Source organism: Trachemys scripta, chromosome 10, assembly GCF_013100865.1.
Source record: "Trachemys scripta elegans isolate TJP31775 chromosome 10, CAS_Tse_1.0, whole genome shotgun sequence".
NCBI classification, from domain to species: Eukaryota; Metazoa; Chordata; order Testudines; family Emydidae; genus Trachemys; species Trachemys scripta.
Genome location: NC_048307.1, coordinates 84,235,329 through 84,260,551, shown reverse-complemented (window position 1 = coordinate 84,260,551; position 25,223 = coordinate 84,235,329). Strand labels below are relative to the sequence as shown.

Below are 25,223 nucleotides of genomic sequence, written 5' to 3'. Positions count from 1 at the left end.
CCATGGACCCACTTGGAGCCGGCTCCTGGCAGCCCGGTGCCCGCAGTGCCCTGTCCCGCTCTCCTTCTGCAGGCCCCAGGGGCGCTAATGAGGTCAGTGTAATTAGGCTAAACGGAGGCGCAACCCCCCCCCCATGAACGTGCAGCGCCTGGCGGGGGGGCGGGCTCGCGGCCCCCCCCCCCTCCGTTAGGTAACCGCGCCCCGCCCCCTTGTGTAGGCGGGAAGGGGAGGCCCCGCCCCCGCCGGTCTCGCGCCGCACCGGGGAGATGCCGCGGGCCGAGGCCGGGACGCTCGGGGCTGAGGAGCCGCCGTCGCCGCTCGCCCGGCAGCGGATGCAGGTCAGGAGCTTGGGCCGGGGGAGACCGGCCCCTGGGGCGCCTCGTCCGCCCGCCCGCCGCCAGCGCAGAGCGGCTCGGCCGCCGCGTGTGGGACCGGCCCGGCCCGGGGGCGCCCCGCGGCCGCCTCCCCGCGCCCTTCCCCGGCCGCCCCCTCCAGCCGCAGCGGGGCCCCCCGGGGGCTGGGCCCGGCCCCGGCCGGTGCCGCTCACTCGCCTTTGTACAGCGCCGGGCACCGCCGCGCCTGACCTGGGCGCCCCCGCCCCGAGCCTGGGGACACGGGAACCCGGGCGATGGTGGGGTTGCCCGGAGGCGAGAAAACCCGTGTCACACCGGGGTGCGCGGCAGCGGCGGCTGGTTTTCAACGCTGTAAACCCCCCCCCCCAGCCTCCGCTTCCTGCAGCCCTGCGCCCGGCCGCCCCGGGGGAGGCAGGAGCGAGTCCCGGATCCCTGCGAGAAAAGCAAACGCGGGTCTTGGCAGGAGCGATCTGCCTCTTGGCAACTTCCCATGGTCTCGGGCTTGCCGCAGGCAGGAGAGCCGGTGTGTGGACGGGCGTAGTGGGAGAACAACGGGGGGAATAGGGTCAGAGGGGAGCCGGGTTAGTCTGGAGCTGTAAAAAGCGACCCAGAGTCCGGTGGCACCTTATAGACTAACAGACGTATTGGAGCACAGGCTGGCGTGGGTGAATGCCCACTGCGTCAGACGCAGGCGAATGTTTTCATCGGTGGGTTGTAGCACTTCCTTGCCGTTGGAGTGGAAGGAAGGGCTGGTGTTGCGCGCTTTATGAGCATGGACACACCAAGCGGGTACTAGGTAAGGGCACGTTCTTTGGGGAGGAAAGTTTCACGCTTTGGGCTTCAGCTATAAGGCGAGAGAGAACCCTAGCAACAGCTTTTTTTTTTTTTTTTTTTACACTGAAGTGTTTGTAAAATGATATTTAATACACACACTCGTTTTCAAATGATTTGTGCCTATTGCTCGTTATGTGGAGACAAGTTACAGGAGCTGAGTTCTAGTGTAGTGTACTTCATATTTTTCTCTCCGTCATTTGTGTAGGAGCACACACCTAAAGAAAACCCCAGTATGAACTATGGGTCAGAAAAAGCTGAACGAAGAGCAGTTTTCAGAAAACAAGTGAAAGTTCTTCTCACCCCGTTATCCATGGAAGAAGAGAAACGCAACAAACGTCTGCCCCAGAAACGCTTACTGGAAAAGTTTTCTAGTAATGAAGGGCCTTCAGAAAGAGAACCAAAAGTCAAAAAATCCCGTGGTGATCCCACAAGTCAGGAAATAAGAGATGTATCCTATAAGGCTTCTTCCAGTCCACGAGGAGTAATCCCCAATATGTCTTCACTTCATAATACAACTAGCATGGTGTCACCCACAAACACCTCAGTTACAGCTGATCATGATTCAGAAAACAATTGGGATACAGACAGTGAAGGAAGTAATTCCGGTGTATCTTATCTGGTAAGAAACCAAACATTGTCTTTTTGTGTGACTATATTCTCTTTTGCTTTTAGCTTCCTCAATATATTCTTAGCCTAGCCCTCAATTTGTCTTATTTGGCATCTTTCACATTTTGAAACTTCAAGTATTGATGATTTTGTAAACGAGGAACTGTTTGCTCCCTAGAAAATAGCAAAGGGAATACAATTATTGTACTGTTTTTAACGGAATACAATTATTTTACTTCATTATTTTTAAAGATTAGAAAAATAAGACTTTTTCATAATTATTCAAGATAAGTTATTCATTTTTTACATAACCCACTGTTTTAGATCTTTTTCTTAATGATACATATTGGCTGTAGCTAAATATTAGTTTACTTAACATAATTAATCTTGACAGTCTGTAATGTATGAGAGACTATTTCTTTCAAGCAGTCATAGCTAAACAAAATCCTGTTAGCAAAAATCCAAACCTAAGGTCTTGATCCTGCCACTGACTCCACATGGACCTTCCTGAGTGGTATCAGTTTTGGGATTGGTTCCTAAAAGTTTTGTTATCAGAAAAAGAAAATTATTCTATTTTATTATCATATTGACCAATATTGTTTTGCCATTTCCTTGTACTCTATCTGTCTATCCATCTGTTGTCTTTTCTCTTACACTTAGATTGCAAGCTCTTTTGGGCAGAGTCTGCCTTTTTGTTCTGTAGTTGTACAGGATTTAGCACAATGGGTTCCTGGTCCATCACTAGGGCTCCTAAGTGCTATGGTAATCCAAATAATAATTTTCAGAATGTACCACATTTCCCTTTTTCTCTAAGATACCAAGAAATAACACACAGCTTATTCCATTTGCATCCAGTATTTGGCTTCTGAATATAACTGAAAGACACATATCTGAATAATTCTACTCTTATAAAGAATTTAGCTACCTTTAGTTCTAAAAAGGACTCTATTAATTAATTTTTCTATAAACAATACCAGAGACAACTATTATAAGACAGCCTAATATCAGTATTGTTGTACATTTTTCAGTGTTGCATAATTGCTTCATGCTTTCATTTATTGTTTATCAATGTAATAATGATATTATTGAAATAATGTTAACATCCATAAAGAACTTTAACACTCCATCTTCATAAGTGTACTCCTCACTATAAAGTAAGAAAAGCTTGGAACCTTTAAAAAAAAAAAAAAAAAGGCCATGTGACTTTGTACAGTGCTTTATTTTCTCAACAGTCCAGGCCTTTTTGTGCACTCTGTAATATCCTAAACATTATCCTACAGAGCAATTGCTTTTATTTGTTTGTGCAGGATGGATCTTCACAGCTGTCAGCCTATGAAAGAAAAAGACTAAAGAACATTACAGAAAATGCTAATTTTTTTGCTTCTCTAAAGCTGCTTGAGGTTTGTATGATTTCTCCCTAGAGTAAGAATAAAATTGTCACTCTAAATGTAATAGAAATTGCCATACCAAAACTAACCCATAGTTCATTTAGTTATGAAACATGTCTCTAACACTGTCCTATACCAGATGCTTCAGAGAAAGGCATAAAAACTTCACAACTGACTTTTCAATTATATATTGCAGTGATCTACCACAGTGATCTGATTATGCTTGTGCATACTTTTTGATAGGGCTCTATTTTTTTTTTAAGATGGGATTTCATTCAGTAATATTTATAAAGTACTTAAGTTATGGAAACCATTATAAGTGCTATGTATTACACTGCTACCCTGGAGGAAGTAATCCAACAAATTAAAGTAGTGACATTTTAAATGTTATCTACAGATGCGGATCCTGCTCTTCCTCTCCTTTCCAGATTCCTTCTCTCTCCTGTGTACTGTTTTGTTCTTTCTCATAGGTCTACTCTGGCATTAAGGAGTAAGTTCCTTCCTTGAAAGTCCACTCCTTTGCTCACCCAGAGCTGGTTCTGAGCAGTCTCTGCTGGTTCTTCTCACAACAGAGCTAGAAAAGCTGGAGATGGAACTGTTCAGTCCGAGGTGCAGAGGCACAGCGAGCCCTAGCTGGGAGGAAATGGGGTTTATGCTCACCAAGACTCAATCTCTGTGGTTGGGGGAGGAGGGAGTGACTTGAGCAAATCTGCCCACATGTCTCTGAAGAACTCAGAGGAGACAAGTTTAAGCCCCTCCCTCCCCCCATGTAGCACATCGGACTCCTTCCTACCTGTGCACACAAACCACTCTAAAGTGCTGTATGTCTAAAGAAATAAAACACTGAACAAGCACTCAGCTGCTCCCAGTTTGGTCTTTATCCCTGCAATTGTATGCTGAATTCAAATCCCATAGTGATTATAATTTTAGTGAGTTAAACTAATATTACAGCTTTTATAATCCTCTTCTGAATCTTATTCATAAATTCAAAATCTAATATAAGTTTTTATATATCAGCGTCTCTTTTAAAATCTGATTTCTGTTCAAAGTCACTTTCTCTGGCGCTTCTTGTTTAGGATTTTGTTTTTCTTATACTGCAAGATGAATACAGCTATAGAATAGCAAGATGGACTGTATTCTGTTCTTGTGTGCCATCCATGTTATTCAGTGAATTTTTCTGGTAGTGGGTAACTTGACTTGAAAGAACAAGAGGCAGAAACTGCATCGTTTGAGTTTCGGATTTACTCTTTAGTTTGTAGAATTGGAAGTTAGGAAAATTTGGTAAACTGAACAAGTCAGATAATTAATTGAGAGAGAATAAACACAGAAAACTGTAATTTTTAGTCACTCCATAATCATTAGTTTCCTTTAGTTAACTGCATTGCACAAAAATATTCCAAAAAACCACTTGTTCGTCTGACTATATTTCTTACATTTCTTTAAAGTCCGCTGCAAGACTTCGCAAAATGGCAACCAAAGGGCAATCTCATGGAATCAAAAGGTAAAATAACCATATCTGAGATATGCATCAAATTTTTTTTGCTAATTCTACTTTTGTCATATGTATGGAGTACATATTTAAATCTGGATCTGGACCAGCGTTTCTCAGATGCAGCCACTGTGGCCACATGTGGCCACCAGGGGCTTGAGTTTTGGCCACAGCCTCCTGGACTGTGATGGGGGATGGGCCAAAGCAGTGGCCCCTGCCCTGAGGCTGCCAGCAGAGGTTGGGTCCTGCCCCCTTCTGGAGAGACGAAATGCTTGAGGAGCAAGCTGCTAGTGAGTTCCTCACCTTCCCTGGGGTCCCATCCATTCTTCCCATTGCCTCTGGCCCCCACTGCCACTGTACCCACCTCCCCATCCAGGGCTTAATTTGTCCCGGGGCTTTCCAGGGCTGAGTAAGTCTNACATTAATCTTTGGTAATTCTAGGGAAGCTAGACTTGACATATAGGCCTGAAAATATTTATTCATCGTCAATGTTGACTCCATCTAGGGCACCATTGCTAGACATGTCACACTAATTCTCGTCTGCAGCGCACTCGTACATCTCTGTAAAAAGCAAGCTGCTGGCCAAATGTTTGCCAGGTGGTGAGCATCTGGTCTTTGTTTTTGTGAGCATTTGATTAGCGGAAGGATTGATTCTGGAGTGCGAGGCATTTCACATACACTGGTGTGATTAGTCCATCATCCAAGACCTATCCATGCCCAAAAGGGGAGGACAATTTGCACTTGATCATCCCAGAGCCATTCCATTGCTTGATAATTTGCCCCTTCTTGATAACTTTTCTGTTTTTCTACTTCTTGGGAAAACATCCATCAACATGCAGACTGATTCGTGCCCCTAGAAATTTCCATCACATGCATCCGACAAAGTGGGCATTCACCCACGAAAGCTTATGCTCCAATACATCCGTTAGTCTTAAAGGTGCCACAGGACTCTCTGTTGGTTTTTACAGATCCAGACTAACACGGCTACCCCTCTGATATTTGGTAGTATGAATGTCTTTCTGGTCAAAATATCATGAAAGTAGCTATTGTATTTTCAGTGAGATTTCAAGAGCAACTTGTTCTTATAGAATCATAAAATTTTAGGCTGGACGGGACCTCAAGAAGTCATCTAGTATGATATCTAGCTTGATGGCTAAGAAAAAAAATCAGTCTGATAATGGAATAAAGGGAAAGGGAGCTGGAGAGGAAAAATTTAAAGGATAAAAGGGAACATTAGGTATAGGTATAATAAGTATAGAAACACAGGCAATAAGTAAAAACAGGAAAACAAGCTACAGGACAGAGGAATAAGAAGAAAATAAAATACAGTATGGAAGACGATATAAAGGAAGACTAGTGGGTTGAATGGAGGCCTGGAGAGAGACAGATTCAACATGTACATTTCAGCAACTGTGGGGTTGGCAAAGTAAAGGTGTATGTGTTAGGGCATTGCTGAAAGAGGTCAGAGTGTAGTTTGCATGGACAACCTTAACTTTGCATTTCCTGATTTCAGAAGTTTTGGGTTTTGCTCCACTCACTGTTCTGCCAGAGGATGACATACCACCAACCAGCTTTAACTCTGTGTTAACTTAGTTGTTTGCCACTGAACAAATACCTAGAGTTGGGGAGAGAGGAGAACAGTGAGAGGGTAGATTATCACTGAAAACCAAAAGTGTAGTAAAGATAAACATTCCTAGACAACATAGACTAAAAACATAATGTGGTGTAGTAATTCTTTTGTAGGCAAATAACTGTCAGGGATGGGCTAAGTATATTTGGTCCTGTCTCAGCACACGGGCATGGACTAGACAACCTCCTGAGGGGGTCCCTTCCAGACCTACATTTCTATGATTCTGTGAGCAAAACACATTTCTAGACTGAATCAAAGCTATTTGTGATATTAGTCTGGATCAGAACTCTAGAAATAAAGATCCAAACCTATTTTGGATTCCTTCACCCTAGGAACCCATTGTTTATTTGAATATATATTGTTTGACTATTTCCATTCCTCTAGAGTTAAGCCCAAAAAGACAGAAGCTGAGACAGTACGTCGAAGATCTATGCGCTTACAAAGAGTAGATCCATCAGGAGTTCCATTGCCCGAAATTCCAGCACAGCCAGAACCAGTAATTGATGAATATGTAAGATGGTGAAGGAGAAAGCAAGAAATACAGTACAGTGCATATTTGGCAGCTTTATGAAAACATGTTAGATTTTTATTTAGAGATATTGAAATTTTTAATAAATCGGAATGGCTTTAACTGTGATAATACATATTCCTAATTGCTAAATAAGTTTTATTTGATAACCTGGAGATACTGGAGAAGTTTTGCATGCAGTGAATAGTATGGGTCAGATTCTTCCACCCTTGTTCATGTTGAGTAGTACTTTGTTCCATGAAAAGCCCCATTGGCTTCTGTGGGGCTTCTCAAGAGCAAGAACAGGAGAATATGGCCCTGTGAAAGTGATCTCGGGTTGTGTAGAAACAAAGTAAATTCTATTCAAAATGATCTCAACAGAGCATGCTCTGAGAAGTTCTATTGAAAGGTAAATCTGATGGCAGAAGTGGAGTGTGCAATAGTTAATTCTATGTTCTGAGGCTTAAGCTGAAGAAATAAGACTTTCCCACTTCTGTGTAACATTATAGAATCTTGATGGAATGTTACGTATGCCCAGTAATTTATAGACTCATAATTGTTCGTTTTTTGTGTTTTCAGCATATCTTGAATCTAACTTTTCATTAGCTTATATTTTCCTGAGACATGTACTACCTTATTTGAGGAAGTTATATAGCAACATGTAAAATTATATTCCTGTGTGAGCTGATAATTTAGGTTTTCTGTATTACTATGGAAATAACGCTAAACTTCTGCAATATAGTTGTTGGAAACAATGCTTCTCAGAGTTGGGAGAAAAGGAAAAGGGTATAGGAGGCCACTTGTTTACACACTTGTATTTACTATTTCCTGCCCTTCTCTCCTGGAATAAGATATATTTTGATATGAATTTCTTTTTATGCACATTTTAATATCGTGAAAGGATAGATTTATGTTTGTGGCATATATATAATTGCTAAATAGCTCCCTTTGCTTATTCATTTTTCTAGTTGAATGAACTGGTTGGGAAGCTGTAAAAAATGCACAGGGTATTTAACATTGTTCTGCCTTTTAAATAGCCTCAGTTGCCACCTGGACCTCTTCCAATGGTACCTGCAAATCCGAGTAAGAGCAGTGAATCAACGGACGCATTTCTGGAAACATGGACAAAGATAAGTCAGGTATCCGTCATAATTCACTAATTTTTGGGGGCATTTAGCCTGAGCTCATAATAACTTTGCCAGTAAATTTGTGCCCAAATTTAACTTGTACTTTTTTTTTTCTGTCTTACAATGCAGATAAACCCTAATGATACTGAAAAATACATGTGTAACTTAGAAAGGTAATCTATAAATGATGTATTTCTGTCAATTTTAACCCTTTTGGGGGAAATATCTAACAATTTAATGATGTTGCCTAGATACAAAGCCAGTCTGAGTTATATGATCCTGAGTGAAGATGCTGTTACAAAAGTTGTCAAAAATAGAATATATTCTGTGGCTATCCATCCTTCTGAAAGCAGGACCTTGGTGGCAGCTGGAGACAAGTCTGGACAGATTGGTCTTTGGGATTTGGTAAATTGCTTGTGTGATCTCTCTTTGGGGGAGGAGAGGGTTGTGCTTAGGATTCATCTATTGGGAATCTTAGGGGCGGGGGGGAGTCAGATAACTGGTGAGAATGATTTTGGTAAATCTGATTAGTAGACAATTAGTAGACTGAAGCGAGGCTCCAGTGCTAAGGTGGTAACGTCTGTGAGACAATACGGTTTTTTGTTTTGTGGGGGTAGGCAATCCAATTTTTATGTGCCTGCGATTGGGATGATGGCAATGAGGGAATCATGTCATCTCAACTTGTGTAAATAAAATCGTTATGCCATCACACACTAGCATGCATTTATTTATGCTACATTGTCTCTCTCCTCTCATCAGCAGAAGTTGGTCCAATAAAAGATATTACTTCACTGACCTTTCTCTCACATTGTAGAAAATTATTGAATATTTGTTAGCATATCCAAACAACTACTATTTTTCATATCACCTTGACTCTGAAATCAAATTGTCTTCGTTATTCCTACAGTCAAAGTTCTTGTCCATGTCCTTCTCTTGTGACTTGATTATTGTAGCGTCTTTCACTCTGGCCTCCCTGACACCCACATCGGCTCCTTCAGGTTCATACAAAACGAAGCTGCTACTATAATCTTCCTTGCCCACTGTTCTGAATGTGCCAGCTCTCTCTCTGACTGTCTACTCTAGCTCTGTGTTTTTCTAATGCATTATATTCCAGCTTCTTGTCCTCATCTTTAAGACCCTTTACAATTCTGCCTTTTACTACTTATTTGCAAATATCTTCTATTGTGTCACCATCCTCTCTGTTCTGCCATAGATGCCCATCTTAAATGCCCATTTCTCTCTTCTGCAGCTGTTTGCTCTTCCTTTCATGCTGTCCCTTATACATGAAGCCACCCTCCCTGACTTAGTGTGTAAAGCTACTGTCTTAAAAACCCTCCTCAAGACCCATTTCTGCCTTGATGCCTCCAAGAAATCAGTCAACTAACGTTAGCTAGATTAAGACACGCAAAGATAATATACCAGCTATGTATAGTTTTAAAAAATCTTCATAATTTAGAGCCATCAAATTGTACCAACCAGTGTTGTTACATGATGAAGCGAAGTATGATCCAGTGGTTCTGATGCCAGCCGTCCCAGGTCCGGTTTGAAGCTTTGCCATAGAGACACCCTTTGTGACTCCAGGCAGTGCATTTAGGGTGAAATCCTACCTCCATTGAAGTCAGTGGCAAAACCCCCTTTGACTTCAGAGGGGCTAGGACTTTACCCTTTAGCCTCTCTGTGCCTCAGTTCCTCACCTATAAAATGGGAATAATAGTACTCCCCTACCTGACAGGGATGTTATGAGGATAAAATATTAAAGATTATGAAGTGATCATGTACTAAAGTAATGGGGGATCCACAAGATCGTTGATCTCTTAGGTACCTATTTCCATTACGCTTGTACTCCTTTTCCTCTGTTGTTTGTTAGAATTGTTACATTGTCTTAAATTCTAAAAGCAGAGGCTATATCTTTATATATGGTTGTATAGCACCCTGCACAATGTGGTTACATTCTTGATTGGTACCTTTGGTCACTGCTGCAACACACACAAATAATGGAGTGACACACACACAAAAAAAGAATTGGAATAAATTGTAAAACCCTCTAAAAATGACCTAATGTAATTGTTCTGTATATCTGGGTTCAGTATCCATCAAGGGTAGGACAAGTTTAGTTTGCAGTAAGGGAGATTTAATTTGGTTATTAGGGCAGAATTTTCTAACTATAATGATAGTTAAGCACAGGAACAAGTTGCCTAAGGAGGTTGTAGAAACACCATTCTTGGAGGTTTTTAAGAACAGGTTGGACAAAGACTTGTCAGGGATGGTCTAGGGATATTTACTCTTGCCTTAGCATGGGGGAATGGACTAGATGACGGCTTGAGGCCCCTTCCAGACCTACATTTCTATGGTTGTATGATATTGCAAATCAACAGAACAAGAAACAAATGCTTTTGCCATAAGCCTGGAATCTCCCTTCTCCAGTGGAATAAGGCAGAAATTATCACATTCCCATGTACAGTTGTGTATATTAGGCCTACAGAATTATCATAATGTGCAAGGGCAACAAGACCTACTCACCCTCTTACTCCAAATGACTAATGATAAAGCAAATGATACTTTAACCTCCTCAGGAAAGCTCGTCCACGAGAGAAGTTTGTGTTACTAATTAAGATGTAATAGCTGTCTTGGCTTTCTCTGAATTCAGTCTAGGTTTACTGAAGGTAGCCCAGTTTTGGGGCAAAGAATAACATCCATAGAAGGAAGATGGTACCAGAACCAAAAAGGAAGCATTTGACTGTATTTTAAATTTTGATTGGATGCTATCGTGGTATTAGCATTATTAGAAGATAAGATGTAGGAAAGTTTTACTGTTCAGTTTTTAATTCCCAAATTGAATGTAAACCAAGTCTAGCAATAAAAACAATCCGACGAGATAGAACTTAAGTTATAGCAGAAGTTGCAGCTCTTACTCTCTGGGAGGTACAGTAATTATGAAATTGACAGTAAATGTCTAGCACATGTAGCTAAGCCAGTTGTACAGTGATGAAAAGGATGCGGGGATACAAAGCATGGGCCTGTCAGTAGTATATTGAACTGTAAATTGTGAGTAAAATAATGCACTGTGCCCTCAGGCAGAACTCATTAACATCAGTGGCAGTTCAGCCTGAGCAAGGGCTCCAAAGACTTGCCTCAGAGAGACTCAAATAGGGCTAAATTTACAATTTGGACTGCTGGAAGCAGTCTTGTTCTATTAGTTTACCTAGCGGAATGGATTTGTTGCTGTATGCCATCATTCAAAAAAGATTAGGAAAAAGCGAATCAATATTAGTTGTGATACAAAATTGAGACATAAGTAACTTTTTGAAAGAGCAATAAAATATAAAAATAGAAATGACATGGTTAATTTAACATTGTGTTCATTAAATCTTTTTATTTTCAGAACTCTAAATCTGAAGATGGAGTATATGTCTTTATACCACATAGTCAACCAGTAAGCTGCATGTATTTTTCTCCATTTAATCCTGTTCATCTGCTATCCCTGAGCCATGATGGAACAGTACGATGTGGCGATGTTACCAGAGCTGTCTTTGAAGAGGTGAATGTTCATGCACTTCCATTATGCATAAGTCTCCATCTGAATCTATCAATATATATAGTTCTGAAGTATATTCAACCACTTAATACCAAAAATAATTTGTTAGCTCCTCGGGTTGCTGGAAAGTTTACCACTATTTCCTCATAAGGCTACATAAAATAACCATAAAAAACTTTTTCATAAAAATACAGCCTCCCCCTCACCCCCCCCCCCCCCCAAAAAAATTGGAAACCACACAGCCAATCAAGTATCTGGAAAATTTGCCTTGTTTTTGATTTGACTGCAGTGTTTTAAGAGAACATCCTCATAACGTGTCATGGACACACTCTTTAACTTATTCTCAGTAAGGAAATCTGTTTCATGTTAAAATGAGTTTCATCTGCATCCATGTGACTCTTTATTTAACCCAGTAAATCTCTTCAATTTTTTTTATTTTTTAGAGAGTATATTTTAAAGCAGCAAATTAACAGTTTTTCTTTAGAGGAGCTCTGAAAATATCAATCATGATGCAATGTAAAACCCGTTAGCTTAATTGTTCTCGCCCTTTTCCCCAGACAACTGCTTGTAGCGCCACAAAGGGGCCAAGTGGCACATACATCCTATCTTTGTGGATCTTGGGAAGAGATTTGCAATTCTTCTATCCCAGTGGGTCTCAAACCTTTTTTTACTAGTGACCCCTTTCACATTGCAAGCCTCTGAGTGCAACTCCCCTAATAAATTCAATACACTGTTTAATATATTTAACACCATTATAAATGCTGGAGGCAAGCGGGCTTTGGGGTGGAGGTTGACAGCTCGCAACCCCCCATGTAATGACCTTGCAACCCCCTGGGGGGTCCTGACCCCCAGTTTGAGAACCCTTGTTCGCCTGGTCCTGGCTTCTCATGGTTGCATGGCTTCTACAAGAGGAGTGCTGCTAGTGGCCAGGTTCCCTCGGAGGGCACAGTAATGAAGTCTTAAATTAATGTTGCTTAAAGTACCATTACCTCAACTGTGGATAATTGTCACTATGGTGGGAGACTGGCATGGACAAAGGCTTCTCCTCATTCCAAGTTTGTTCCTCAAATTCCATGGAGCTTGATCCTTCTTGGTGCACCTGACGAGGGGCTTCCCTGGGATTGGGGTGGGGACAGAGCCAGTACTACCCACTTCAGTACCCAACTGAGATTTGCTTAGTGAGTCTTTCCTTTGCTTGTGGAAATAGTGGGATGACAAGACCTTATGTGGGAGTTATAAATATAGGATTTGAAGTACATTGTATTTGCCATACTTTGCATTGTGTTCAGTTTATTGTTCAAAATACCCTATATAGAGATACTTCCTGTATTCCATGTGGTCTCATGAAAAAGCCACTTAAATGGATCACTGCGGCTGTTTTAACTGATGTTACTAGTATAATTCAGTGTGAAAGGACATAGCTATAGTTAAAGCAAATTACATTCTATTGTATACTTCAGTAGCTGTGAAGTATCAATATGGAAATAGTTGATTAGTTTGATTTTATTTTTAACCAATTATATATCGCCTTACATAAACTCCTGTTCCATACTTAGGTGTACAGAAGTGAAGAAAACAGCTTTTCTTCCTTTGACTTCTTGGCAGACAATGCCTCCACGTTGGTGGTAGGACAGTGGGATGGTGACGTGGCGATTGTGGACAGACGGACACCAGGAACTTCTTCTGAACTTACTGCAAACATTAATTCAAAGACAACAAGAACTGTCCATGTTCATCCAGTGAACAGACAGTATTTCATTGCTGCTGGTGCAGTGTATGTACTTCAAAATGTATTAGTGATTTGTGTGCTTTAAGAGCTCTGTGCAATGGTTTCCCAGGAAGGCATTGGAAGTCAGCTGTAAATGGCATTGGGTTGGGGAGAGCGATCCTCTACTGATATTTATAATACAGAAGTTAGTTTTTTAACCTAACTATGTATTTTCTGATCATTCAGGAAAACGTTCTACAAAGAAACGTAAAAACTGATATAATTTGGCTTTCCCTAATATTTTGGTGTTGGGAGTAAGAGAAGGACTTGATGGGACATTTTGTTTTTGGGAAGAGGATTAAAAGTACTAGCACACCTGCAGTTGCCATTTTCACAGATGGTGCCACTTCAAAAACGAGTAGCATCATTTTTTTTTAGTGATCCTTGTGGAAAATAAAGGCTTTTGGTAATGGCTCATGAAGGAATTGACATTTGTAATTACTGTTTGCCTTGTGAGTGGTTTAGGGCAGGATGTACTATAAATTCTAGCTATTAAAAGGCAATTATTATTGTATTTAGGTTTTTTAAGGTGCAGCTAGTGCACTCTGTTCCTCCACTTCCATGTAAGTAGAAACTGAAAATTTAAATTTTAAAGTTTATGCGACTACTTCACTTTATAGTAGTAATGTAACTACTTCCCATTCCATAATGAAACCTGTTCTAAAATGGCGTGCTGTGTGTGTCTTGCAGGAATGTTTGCATTTTTGATGCACGGTACCTGAAGCCTAATGGAAACAAGCCCATAAGCTTTCTCAGTGGACACACAAAGAGTGTTGCTTCTGCCTATTTCTCACCTATTACTGGTAACAGAGTGGTGACAACATGTGCTGATGATACGTTGAGGTAAGGGTGTGGGAAGGAAGATAATACAGAAGTACAATTCACTGCCTAATATTTGTTCTTGATAGCTTTTTCTTGACATTTTTAAGTAGAATTTCTTGTAATTTTTTTTATAACAAATGATTTCTTTGCTTACATTTTTGCCCTCATTTCTCTTTATAACCTACAACTGTGACCATAAATAGACACAGAGATAGGGCTAACTTTAACCTTTTTTTTTTTTTTATGAGTCCATGTATAGCAGTTACAAGTGCTGAGATCCTGAATTTCTTCAGTGTTGGTGCAAAAAGTCTTACAAAAGAGCTGGTATTTTTATATGTTGCCTAGAGGTGGATAAAGCATATGACATAATTAGGACTGAATTCATAGCCTGGACTGTATTTTTAAAAAAGTCTCACTTTTCATGCTGTCAGTTTTGTGATCCTTATTTAAGTAATCTGGACATCTAAGTATCTGATTACATCACAAATTGGGTACTTAAATGTTTAAGTAACCTAAATTACATCACAGAATAGTAGGCACAAAATGGGAGGCCTCGTTAAGGCTAGGCTGAAAAATCAGGCCCTATACAAAACAGTGGGTGTTTAAAAACAAAATCATATTCTTTCAAGAATGTATGCAATAATCATACCACTATACCTGACATGTCAGAGAGAGGTGGATGAGAAGACAGTGAAGAGAGCAAAGAGGAAAGCACAGCAGGCCTCTAGTTATAAGAGTGCACTGGCTTCATCTTCTGGCCTTGCGCTTTACTCCTGTATTATTTACGGCAAAAACTGTTGCTCAAGAATTGGACTTTTTAGACACTTGCGATGCTGCAGCACAACTGACAGTAACTGAACTGTGTTGGTGCTTACATCATCATCTTTCAAAATGGATGGTTGCTATTAATTCATAAATTACATGTATATGTTGGATACTAATTCTGTGTAGACTGGAGGAAATGCAGCTACACGAGTTCTTTGTATATTACTTGCAATACATCTTTACAGCTCCATACGCACAACAGATATTTAAAGACCTAGCCTTAAAAAGTAGGGTGTGATATGGAACCAACCCAGTAGTAAATCTCCATAAATCTTTGCAGTTCGAACAAGACAAACGTAGAAGTTCAGATATTCCAGATATATTTTCAAAAGAGCATATTAGTACTGGGGGTCTGTGTGAGCTTTTTACTTTGGGTAACCCTCTACTCCATAGGCTTTGGAGCCAGGAATGGGCACCAGCGCTTTCATAAACTAAGGTTAGAAGGGACCATCATGATCGTCTAGTCTAGCAGTTCTCAACCAGGGGTCTGGGACCCCCTGGGGGGCCGTGAGCAGGTTTCAGGGGGTCTGCCAAGCAGGGTTGGCATTAGACTTGCTGGAGCCCAGGGCGGAAAGTTGAAGCCCGGGGCCCCGACCCCACCACCAGGATGTGAAGCTGAAGCCTGAGCAATTTAGCTTTGTGGGGCCTCCTCTGGTGTGGGGCCCCAGGCAGTTGCCTTGCTTGCTCCCCCCCCACTCCCCAAATGGTGGCCCTGACCTTTAATCTACTGGATATGCAGCAAACCAGTTGTTGTGGCCTGGGTTGGCCATGAAGCTTTTATAGCATATTGGAGGTGGGGGCTCAGAAAGAAAAAGGTTACGAAGCCCTTGCCTGTGACCTCCTGCACATTGGAGATCACAGAACCTCACCCATCCACTCCTGTAACAGACCCCTAGCCACTAGCTGAGTTACTGGAGTCCTCTAATCATGATTTAAAGACTTCAAGTTACAGTGAACTTTTATTATTGTTGGCTGGGATAAACTTGAGTGGTGCTCTGACCCCACATGCCAGGTCCCAATGCCACTCCCTCAGATTTGGGGGGCGTGGGTGTAGGGGCTCATGGGCCAGGGTGTTGGGTTGCTGGTGTGGTGGGCCCCTGAGAGGGGAAGAGGAAGATCAGGCGGAGGAGCAAATCTCTGCCTCCCCCTCTCCCCGTTTAAATTGCCCTCTGCAGCCCCTGCTGCGCTCTCATGTTCTAAGGGAACAGCCTAAAGTAATTCTGTTCAAAAAGACAAACGCTTGCTTTAGAAGGCATATCTGTTAATGGAATCAGGACTTTAACACCTGTCCCTGAATTGGATTTCACAAGTGCAGAACCTATTAGTGTGTTCCAAAACGTGTATTACCTGTAAACTGCCTATGTATATAGTCAGGAATCAGACAAGTCTTGTTTTTATTTGTGTGTGTGTGTGTGTGTGTGTGTGTGTGTGTGTGTGTGTGTGTGTGTGTGTATAAAAAATAATTGTATATAATTATATTTTTTATGATTTGCTTTACTTCACAGAGTCTATGATACCAGCTCTTTATCCTCTATGATTCCTGTTCTCACTGCTGTCAGGTAAGTTACATATACCAGTGCTAAGGATCCGGCATAAGGATTGTGGCTGCTTTGAGTTGCTGTAAAGCTAGCATAACCACTTGGTGGAGTGAGCCGCCAGGTAGCAGAGAGCTGTCATAGTGGCTTGTACTATGAAAAGGGGGCATGGCTGGGGCTTGCCTAAACCTGCTGATTCTCCAGCTGCTAGAACAGCTATTAGTGTCCTAGGCAGCTGCATAAGAGAGAGCAGCCCTGCCGCTGTACTTTATTAGATGGAGTCCTCAGCTAACCCCAGGATCAGGGTTGTGTATAGCCAGCTTTGGTTGCCCAGCCACCCTGCTCCAGGCACAGCTTGGATACAGCCCAAAGTTGAGTCCACTAGATTTGTGAGGAGGCTTTTAATATCTTTTTGTGTAACTAAAGTATTAAAGCCTGGCATGTCCCTGTACTTTTGAGAAGTTTTCTCATGTTTCAGGGTGTGGTCTCAATTGGTGTTTCTTTTATACATTTTGTAATTCTAAAAATATTTTGCAATTGAACAAGATCCTCAAAGCAACACATTTTGATAGTAAAGGGCACTGCTTATAAGTGGAGAGATCTTTCTTTTCCTTATTCCCTTTTCTTCATTCCCGCTTTGCCCAGGCCTAAAGCTGGCAAATCCTTTCTGTGAACAAGAAAGGCTGGACTCCCTCCATCAAATCAGTCGTTGCCACCTCGGGGGTCACTGAGGGGCTGGTTTTAGGTATGGCTGGCCTGAACATTTAAAATTTTGCATTTTTTTTAAAAGGGTTTAATGGTTTTCCCCTGGATTTGTATCCAAAGACAATCCCAGAGCTTGAGTACCTTTTACAAATGGTTGCTTATTATGTCAGAGGATCTCTTGCTACATTTTTGTTGCCTTTAGTCCTCCTTTTTGTCCTCTTACAATCCCTTCCTCTAGAAGGCCTGGTGAGAGGAAAGGAGTGGATCTTATCATTAATGTACACTTCTCCTCTGATCTGTTGAGGAGTAGTGTTGAATGGTTCTGAAAAGTACCATCCCCAAACAAGTTGAATGTGATGATGGCTAGAAGGTGAGGATAGATGTGTGGCTAATGGATGCTCTACACAAGAGCACTTGAAATGGCAGCATTTAAATATGCAACTTACTAAATTCAGTGTTTGATTTTCATGTTTTCTCTTTCATTTTTCTGAATAGACATAACAATAACACAGGACGGTGGTTAACTAGGTTCAGAGCAATATGGGACCCTAAACAGGAAGACTGTTTTGTGGTTGGCAGTATGGCACGCCCAAGGCAAATAGAAATCTTCCAGGACACTGGTGAACAGTTGCACTCTTTTTATAATGTAGATTACCTTGGCTCTGTTTGTTCCATCAATGCCGTGCACCCTACAAAGAATATCTTAGTGGGTGGTAACTCCAGTGGTCGTCTCCACGTTTTCAAGGATTGAAAAGGTTGCTGAATTTTTTCCTACATAAAGTATGTTTGTTTCTCAGGACAAAAATATGCATTAAAAGGTTTTAAATTACATTTTATTATTTTGGAAACATTCTGTATTTTTTTTTTTTTTAAAGTTCCAAATATTAAATCTGTAGCAGTCCTACCACACCAACCTATGGTGAGTCGTGTATTCAAGTAGGGAAAAGCTGCATCCATAATAAAAAGTCAGATTTCCTAAAGCCATTTTAAGTATGACCTTTAACAAATATTTATCATGTATAGTTTTAACATTGGGCCTCAACTTGCTCTTTAGACGTAATACATCATGATTGTGGCTTTCCTGAAATTTACCTTAAGTTTATTATACAACATAGTCTGTGTTTTCAGTAAAACATATCCCTTTAGTAAAATGTCTGACATTGGGCCATGAAATCTTACTCCCAGAATTGTTTAATGTTGGTGTGTGTAAATGAATGTTGTCAGGTGCACTGAGAATTGGGTAAAGAAGATGATAATAAATCGCAATACACTGAGGTGCTCAGTTGTTCTGGGATGCTGCATTAGGTGGGAACTGTAACTTTATTTAACCTCTTCACCGATATTTGGAAATGGAAGTAAACAGCACTTTGATGAAATTTCACAGATAATATTGTGGGATGTAGAGCTGGGGGTTACTGTGGGTTCGCTCTTCTGGTAGCACCTTCAAACTCCTCTCCGGGATTAAGGTCCCGTTGTTGGAAGCACTGTAGATATGTAACACAGACAACAGTCCCTGCCCCAGGAAGTTCACTTTCTACAAATGAGCTAGGACACAATGGCCTAAATACAGAGAGGATGGGGTGAGTTGAGAGGCTGAGGTAATAAAATAAACAGGGTTTTGCAGAAAAGCACAAATCAACCATTGTTGCTTGCCTAATGGTTTCATTGTAAAAGTGACAAGTTAAGGTTGCAGCAGGATATTCTCTCTCTAAGGTGGCTAAGCTGTTGAATAATACAGTGGAAAGGATTGAGCCTTGCCCCTCTGCAGCTGACTGTCGACAAGTGACATTGGAGACAGTTTTTGTTAGCTTCTTGATTTTTAGCTTGTGTAGAAAAGGGAGGGGAGGTGGTCTGTAGTTTGTGATACTCCAGCATCACGAAGTAGTTTCTCTTAGTATTGGTTGTAGTATTGCATCTTTTAGTATTGATGCTAGATCATCATCGCCTTCTTTGACAGGAACAGTCCCTTTTAGGAAGGGGCTGCAGATGTTTCACACACTCTCCCTTAGCATCCAGCAAGGAGTCAGAGTTGCAGGTGGTGGCACTGACTGTTCTGTGTTTCCATGACACTTTTACTTGTGTCAGTGGGCTCAAACTTTGGAAGGAGGACATAGTGTTTCTGGTGCTGCTTTCAGCTTGTTCTTGATGGCCCAAGGCTATCCCAGATGTGGGTGATTTTTTTTCCTGAGAAGTAAGAGAATTCTTGGCAGCAGAAGATAGTCTGGATCAAACCTCTCGACTGAGGCAAGTTCAGCCTCAGACTGTGTTTTGCAGGATAGGACCTCAAAACCTCTTTGCATAGACACCCCTACTCTGCTCTGGGCCACTGCTCACTGCCCTCCTCTCCTTTCCTTCAAGGGCATAAAGAAGTCTGGAAAGGAAGGAGTGGAGCTGCCTGGGAGCAGAGGAATCAAAGTGGCCACAGGCCCCTCTGCTCGTGAGAAGCTGCGGCTGAAAGAGTTTAGAGCTGTGTGTGGACACTTACACACTCCCTGCTTGGCCCTCTTTCATTTTCACTAATGTGTAAGCAGGGGCTGAATGAGCTCTCCCCTGACAGCTAGTGGTGAACGGGGGGGGAAAGACTCAGAGCTGCCTCTTTGCAGAGACACACCTACTCTGCCAAGGGGATCAGCAGACAGACCTGCATTGCTGGAGTGATCGATTTTGGCTGGTTTGGGTTAAAATTCACTCTACTCAGACATTAAGGATAACATTTCATTACCACGGCATTCAGTATTAAAGGCAGCAGGACTATCCTTGGGGAGCCCTTATTGGGGAGGGGTGTCACCCCAACTTTAACCTCACTCACTGTCAGGAGAAGTGATGCCAAATGTGAGAGTCCAGAGGCGGCGGGGTATTTAAAAAGGTCCACACAACCAGGCTTAAAGGGTGCCAGAAGCCATTTCATCCTCCTCGTCACTGTTTTAAGACAGCTGACTAGATGAATTGGAGAGGCCTGGCTCCTTCTCAGTGATATGCTGACCTACGGGCACTAACCTTAGCCCTGGCACAGAGACAGTGCTGTGGTGAAAAGACCATGCAGGAGAGGTGGCAGCAGAGGTTCCCGGCTATCCTGTGAAATCACTGAAGAGCTGAGATCACCGAGAACTGGATGAACCTGAGAACACCACTGCCACCATTATTGCTGCGTCTCTGTGATGCTGGGGAGCCGTGGCAGTGATAAATTGGAGCAGAGGTACTAGCAGGCCACCACCCCCATCCCTCAGGAGCAAGAGGTAACCCCTTCTCCCCCCCCCCCCCCCCAGACACGCCCCTGGAATCTGGGGCCATTGCTGACCTCGGACAGCACGAGTGGGTTTCCAAAGGAGGAAAAAGGGGAGTTGCACGGTAGAGACCTTCATCCCTTGGACTTCAACAGCACAAGGTGAGACTCAGACAACAAGGACACTGCCCAAGATACCATGAGGTGCGTGTTTTACTTCTTGGTGGTGTACTTTCAAATCATTGTTGCAGGGTTTTTCCAAATTAATGCTGTTTTCTTGTGTTATACACAGACTCGGTATTTGCAAGTGAGGCAGTATTACCTCCTTGGAGGCACCCAGGGTGGTGGTTTGTTTTCCTAGATTACTGGAGTGGCTGGGGGCAGGGTGTGTGTGTGTGTCAAGCCAGTTCTCTTCTGTATAAAGAGGAACCTGTCGCTTGTGCTGCCTACGCTACCCGGCAGAAGGGTTACACTGATACCTGATTCACCCTGCAAACCTTAAAAACTACAATGTGGTATAAACCTTCATTGCTCAAGTCTAAGGCACTTCTGGTTTTAAGGGACAAGTGGGTCCTGCAAAAGTCTGCTGAAATGAGGTCACTTTAACACACCATCTCACCACTCTGCTACACAATGACCTCTGCAGTGGGTAAGCAAAAAAGTTTTGCAATTTTCTGCCTTAAATTTCCAGCCTGGCTTGGCTTAGCTCTTGAAGCTGGATCTGAGAGCCACTTTCAGTCCTGCTTAATTGCTGTTGGCTTCGAAATGCAAGTGCTTTATAATGAGTTGAATTGTGATCAGTTAGCCATGCCTGGCACCATGCCCAGCAGAACAGGAAGAGGACTCGGAAGGTGATAGGTGTCCCTGTATTTCTGATTTGTTAGATTCATCTTTCTATATGAGGTCAGCTTCATCCTGGCAGCAATACATGTTTATAATGTAGCCTGAATCTGCTCTTTGGTTCAGTTAAAATGTTTCAAAGGATGGACTTTTAGAAAACCAAGCGAGTCAATAAGGATGAAGGCAAACTTGTTAAAAGCCATGCAGATGCATATAATGATACAGTGAGATCACGCTTGCATTAGGCTTATCGGTGTTTGTAATTTTGGAATTTCTCTGCTTAAAGGGCCAAATTCAGCACTGATTTTTTTTTTTTTTTTTTGTCAATGGGAAGTTAGCGTAAGTTAAGGGTGCAGAATTTGGACCCATTGTGTTTAAGGGCCAATTTCTTCAGTTCTTGATCAAGTAAAACTTGTTGAAGCTGTAAAATATTAACTATCACCAGTCAAATGAGCAATTTATTTAAAAGTAAAAAATGCCAACTCTTGTTTTCATGATACTTAAATATTTATTTAAATTTAAAAATACTTTTCATGGCACCAATGATTTTATGCTGACTACATATTGAATATGTAGAAAAGGGTACATTATTTTGGAGGGAAAAAAAGTAACTTACAGTATTTGGCACATGAAAGGTTAACTTCTATGAAAACTAAAAAATTCACATTTTCTGGTATTTTTACCCTCTACTGCTTTAAAGATGCAGTACACTATTCTTTATTAAGAGTTTTGCTTCCTCTGATATAAGAACTATGGAAATGACGTTTTATACAAAGGACAGATAAAACTAACAGCTAGCAAAACATGAAACGTATGGCACGGGGGGGGGAGAAATGTAAGATTAAAAAATTACTAATTGTAATGGTTTTGGGATAAAATGCCAGGTGAAAACAGTAAAAGGTTAAACCAAGGTGTGGTATTTATTACTATTCTAAAAGCAGATTGATGCAAAAGTTTTGTTAAGGTTAATATTTCATACCTTGTGGTTTTTGGAAATGAAAATGTTTACAGTACAACATATTGGAGCTGCACCTGTCACTGACTGATAATGTATTGTTATGACAAACAAGTAATATTAGCAATTAAAACAATGAAATACTGCATCTTTAATCTAGGATGAAAAATGTTTAGTTTAAGACTATCACTCACTGCATAGAAACACCATTTACTACAGACTGAGGTAGGAACACTACACTAAAAGTTAATTTTGCTATGTTGCATAAAACAGTATATATCCATGTAAAAATCTAGCCTTTTTTTTCTCCCGTGGTTGGCATTCACAACTTAATATTAAACTGAATGCAAAATCTTTTTCAGCTCTTCTGATAATCAAATGGCTGTGGTTAATTTTTAAAGTAAAAGTGACATGAAACTATATATATATATATATGTGTGTGTGTGTGTGTTTTTTTTTTTAAGATCTGACAGACTAGTAAAATGGACCTTATTTATTGCAGTGACAAATAGTCTGAATCTAACTGACTTTCAGATTATTCTCTATATGGATGACTGAACATTTGGCAAAAGAGCACAACTGACCAGTTCAGGACAAAATCATAACTCATCTTCAAAGGGAGTGTGTGTGTGTGTGTACGCGCACCAGCAGTGCTTGAACTTGTGTGCAGAGATGGTTAAAGGTGCAGAAAATGTAAATCAGAGCTTTTACAATTAGGTCTATGGCCTCGGCTTGCTTAAAATCTCTCCCTGAGATGAAATGAAACTCTTGCTATTTGTTAAATATGCCCAGCTTCACAAGAAACTTTACAGTAGAGATTATTGCTCCCCTTACAAATGGGCTGCTGTTTTTGCCAGGTAATAAAAGATTCAAGTGTTCATGTCACAATAGAAATTAGTTAATTACACTTTTTTCCCTTAAGGATAGATCTCATATTTGTCTTGGTTTTTTTCACTGTTGCCTCCACTTCTGTAATTCTGCTCTTTACCTTTGAAAATTTTCAAAAAATCTGCTCTTTTTTCCAAAACAAGTAATGGGTTAATCTGCCATTAGAATTCCATTCTACAAAACATTTATTCTCAAAGTAATTGGCTTACTCCAATCATTTTGTATATCACACTATGTTCATCTAATCCATAAAGTTAAAAAAAGACTTGATTAGTATCAATAACAAAATGCTATTTTGTTTAAAATATAGGTTGAACAGTTTTTTTATACAAAACAAGTACAACTTTCGGAGGCAAAATGTATTCCAAATCAATCCGGTCTGATTACTAGCTACACACCCAGACTTTATAGAACATAACTGAGTACATTTATCTACTACCCCCATATACTCAACTCCCACTGTCTTTAGGGATTTAACACCTCTATAGTAAACGCCACTGCGGTGCACTAAAGGTTCAAGGCTTAACATAATCAGAAAATGCCTATGTTGTAGAGTAGGATAGGTATTCACATCTTTCTATGCTACTTAAAGGAACAGACACTGCCACTCCTGGCTTCCCTGTTTCTTGCCCACTCTGTTGTTTGTGAAAACGTTTCTAAGTTGATGATGGTATTGTACCAGATCACTTTCTAAAGAATAAACCATTTGCCAGTTAAGACGCTCTAGTTAGTAAAAGGAGGATCTCTTTAAAATAATGTGAAGGTGGTAGTGCTGTGCACAGAGGCAGTTTTAATAATGAAATAATACACTAGTATTTAAAGAACAACTCAGTAGCACCATTACTAAAGCTCCTGCATAATGCAATATTTCTAGTCTTAAACTAGTGTCGCTATTGGCTGACACTAATGCAATAATCAGTAGTAATAAAATAAATTCCTCTTATTTGATACCTTCAGAGTAACACATCTATGAAAATTAAAATCTTAAATTATTCTGCAAACTTCAAGGATTAAAAACTGAATGGTTGAGTACTTCAGGAAAGTGGAGCGCTAAAGAAATGCGTTTTTAATCTGTCATAAATCTATCCCTTTCTTCTTCCAGGAACAAACATCCTAGGGCGCAGTGTACTTTGATTCATGAAAGGAGGACTTAGTTTATGGGCCGATGGTGCCACGATGGGTCCCATTGGCTGGGAACTGGTAGCAGGTATCTTCTGAATCCACCTGGCTAGTTATTAGGAAGAGTCATGCCTTCAGGTGTCAATGAGTAGGCTCAGGACGGAGCGGACTTTGCAGGCAAACCATCGCCTGAGGGGACAAAAGTATTGATAATGGAATTGTTCAAACTCGGGGGTCTGGCGAATATCACGGAAAAAGGCAATGTCAAGGTCAGACTCGGTAAGGATGATCAGGAGAAGGAGCAAAACAAAGAGGAGTCCAACTGTCACAAGGAGCAAACGGAGGACACTTAAAACAAACTTATTCACCTGTGCAGCTTGTGTCCCGCCATCGCCACCACCACCCTGCCTCAAGGCTTTGAACTCGCCTCCCATCTCATCAGCCTCAGTTGCAGTAGGTGTGTTGGCTTCAGACTCCTTTTCTTCTTCAATACTGCAGGGGGCGCCATTGATCTGCCTGGCGAGCAGCATCAGCTCCAGGCTGTGTTCTGCCACCGGCGTGGGAAGCACGCTATCCGCAGGGCTGTAGATCTCGTCGGAGATGACTGCCACTCTCTCACTGCTCTCAGCTCTGCTACTCCGCGAATGGGACATAAAAGCATCTCCATGAGAGGCTGAACGCACGGGGGTCGAGTGAGCGCTGTCCCTCAGCGACTCCAGGCCTGGAGAGTGAAAGACAGCAGGGTGAGAGATGTGCACGAGGCACAGGGGCGTTAGTTACTGGGTGTGGAGCCCTTCTCATGTATAGGACACCTCTACACCGCACTCCTGGAGCGCAAACTGCTTTCAAATAGTAGAGACACAAGGTGGTGAGGCAATATCTTTTATTGGACTAACTTCTGGTGGTAGGAGGGGAGAGAAACTTTCAAGCTTACATAGAGCTCTTCTTCAGGTCACGCCTACTAAAGAATTAAACCTGAGACACTGCCCTGGGGGCTATTATTATCCCTATCTTATGGATAGTGAAAACATAAGAACGGCCGTACTGCGTCAGACCAAAGGTCCATCCAGCCC

At 41.5% G+C, this 25,223-nt stretch overlaps 2 protein-coding genes across 5 annotated transcripts in view; one reads left to right on the top strand and one right to left on the bottom strand.

Annotated features, from left to right (window-relative positions):
• The first annotated feature begins 230 nt into the window (after positions 1-230).
• WDR76 (WD repeat domain 76) lies at positions 231-18,034 on the top strand. Of its 2 annotated transcripts, none has more exons than XM_034782830.1 (13): positions 231-338; positions 1,393-1,806; positions 3,101-3,193; positions 4,627-4,682; positions 6,685-6,811; positions 7,846-7,947; positions 8,065-8,108; positions 8,187-8,340; positions 11,318-11,473; positions 13,027-13,244; positions 13,929-14,081; positions 16,391-16,444; positions 17,621-18,034. In XM_034782830.1, the coding sequence occupies exons 1-13, from the start codon at positions 267-269 to the stop codon at positions 17,874-17,876; spliced, it is 1,899 nt and encodes a 632-aa protein (XP_034638721.1). In that variant the 5' UTR covers positions 231-266; the 3' UTR covers positions 17,877-18,034. The 2 variants fall into 2 exon arrangements, with proteins under 2 accessions (XP_034638721.1, XP_034638722.1); XM_034782831.1 differs by lacking the exon at positions 231-338 and adding an exon at positions 1,024-1,149.
• Positions 18,035-22,577: 4,543 nt separating this feature from the next.
• Positions 22,578-25,223, bottom strand: part of FRMD5 (FERM domain containing 5) — an 86,371-nt gene continuing 83,725 nt past the window's right edge. For 2 of the 3 annotated variants that reach the window (XM_034782834.1, XM_034782832.1), the window contains exon 13: positions 22,578-24,871. In XM_034782834.1, the coding sequence (XP_034638725.1) occupies positions 24,285-24,871 (587 nt within the window). In that variant the 3' untranslated portion in view covers positions 22,578-24,284. The remainder of the gene's footprint in view (positions 24,872-25,223) is intronic. The other variant, XM_034782833.1, reaches the window with a different exon arrangement.

Excerpts from the sequence above, each read along its gene's own strand:
- WDR76 (XM_034782830.1), top strand. The coding sequence starts at position 267 with ATGCCGCGGGCCGAGGCCGGGACGCTCGGGGCTGAGGAGCCGCCGTCG. Across the intron at positions 6,812-7,845 it reads AACCAGTAATTGATGAATAT|CCTCAGTTGCCACCTGGACC; the intron begins GTAAGATGGTGA and ends CCTTTTAAATAG. Across the intron at positions 13,245-13,928 it reads TTCATTGCTGCTGGTGCAGT|GAATGTTTGCATTTTTGATG; the intron begins GTATGTACTTCA and ends TGTGTCTTGCAG.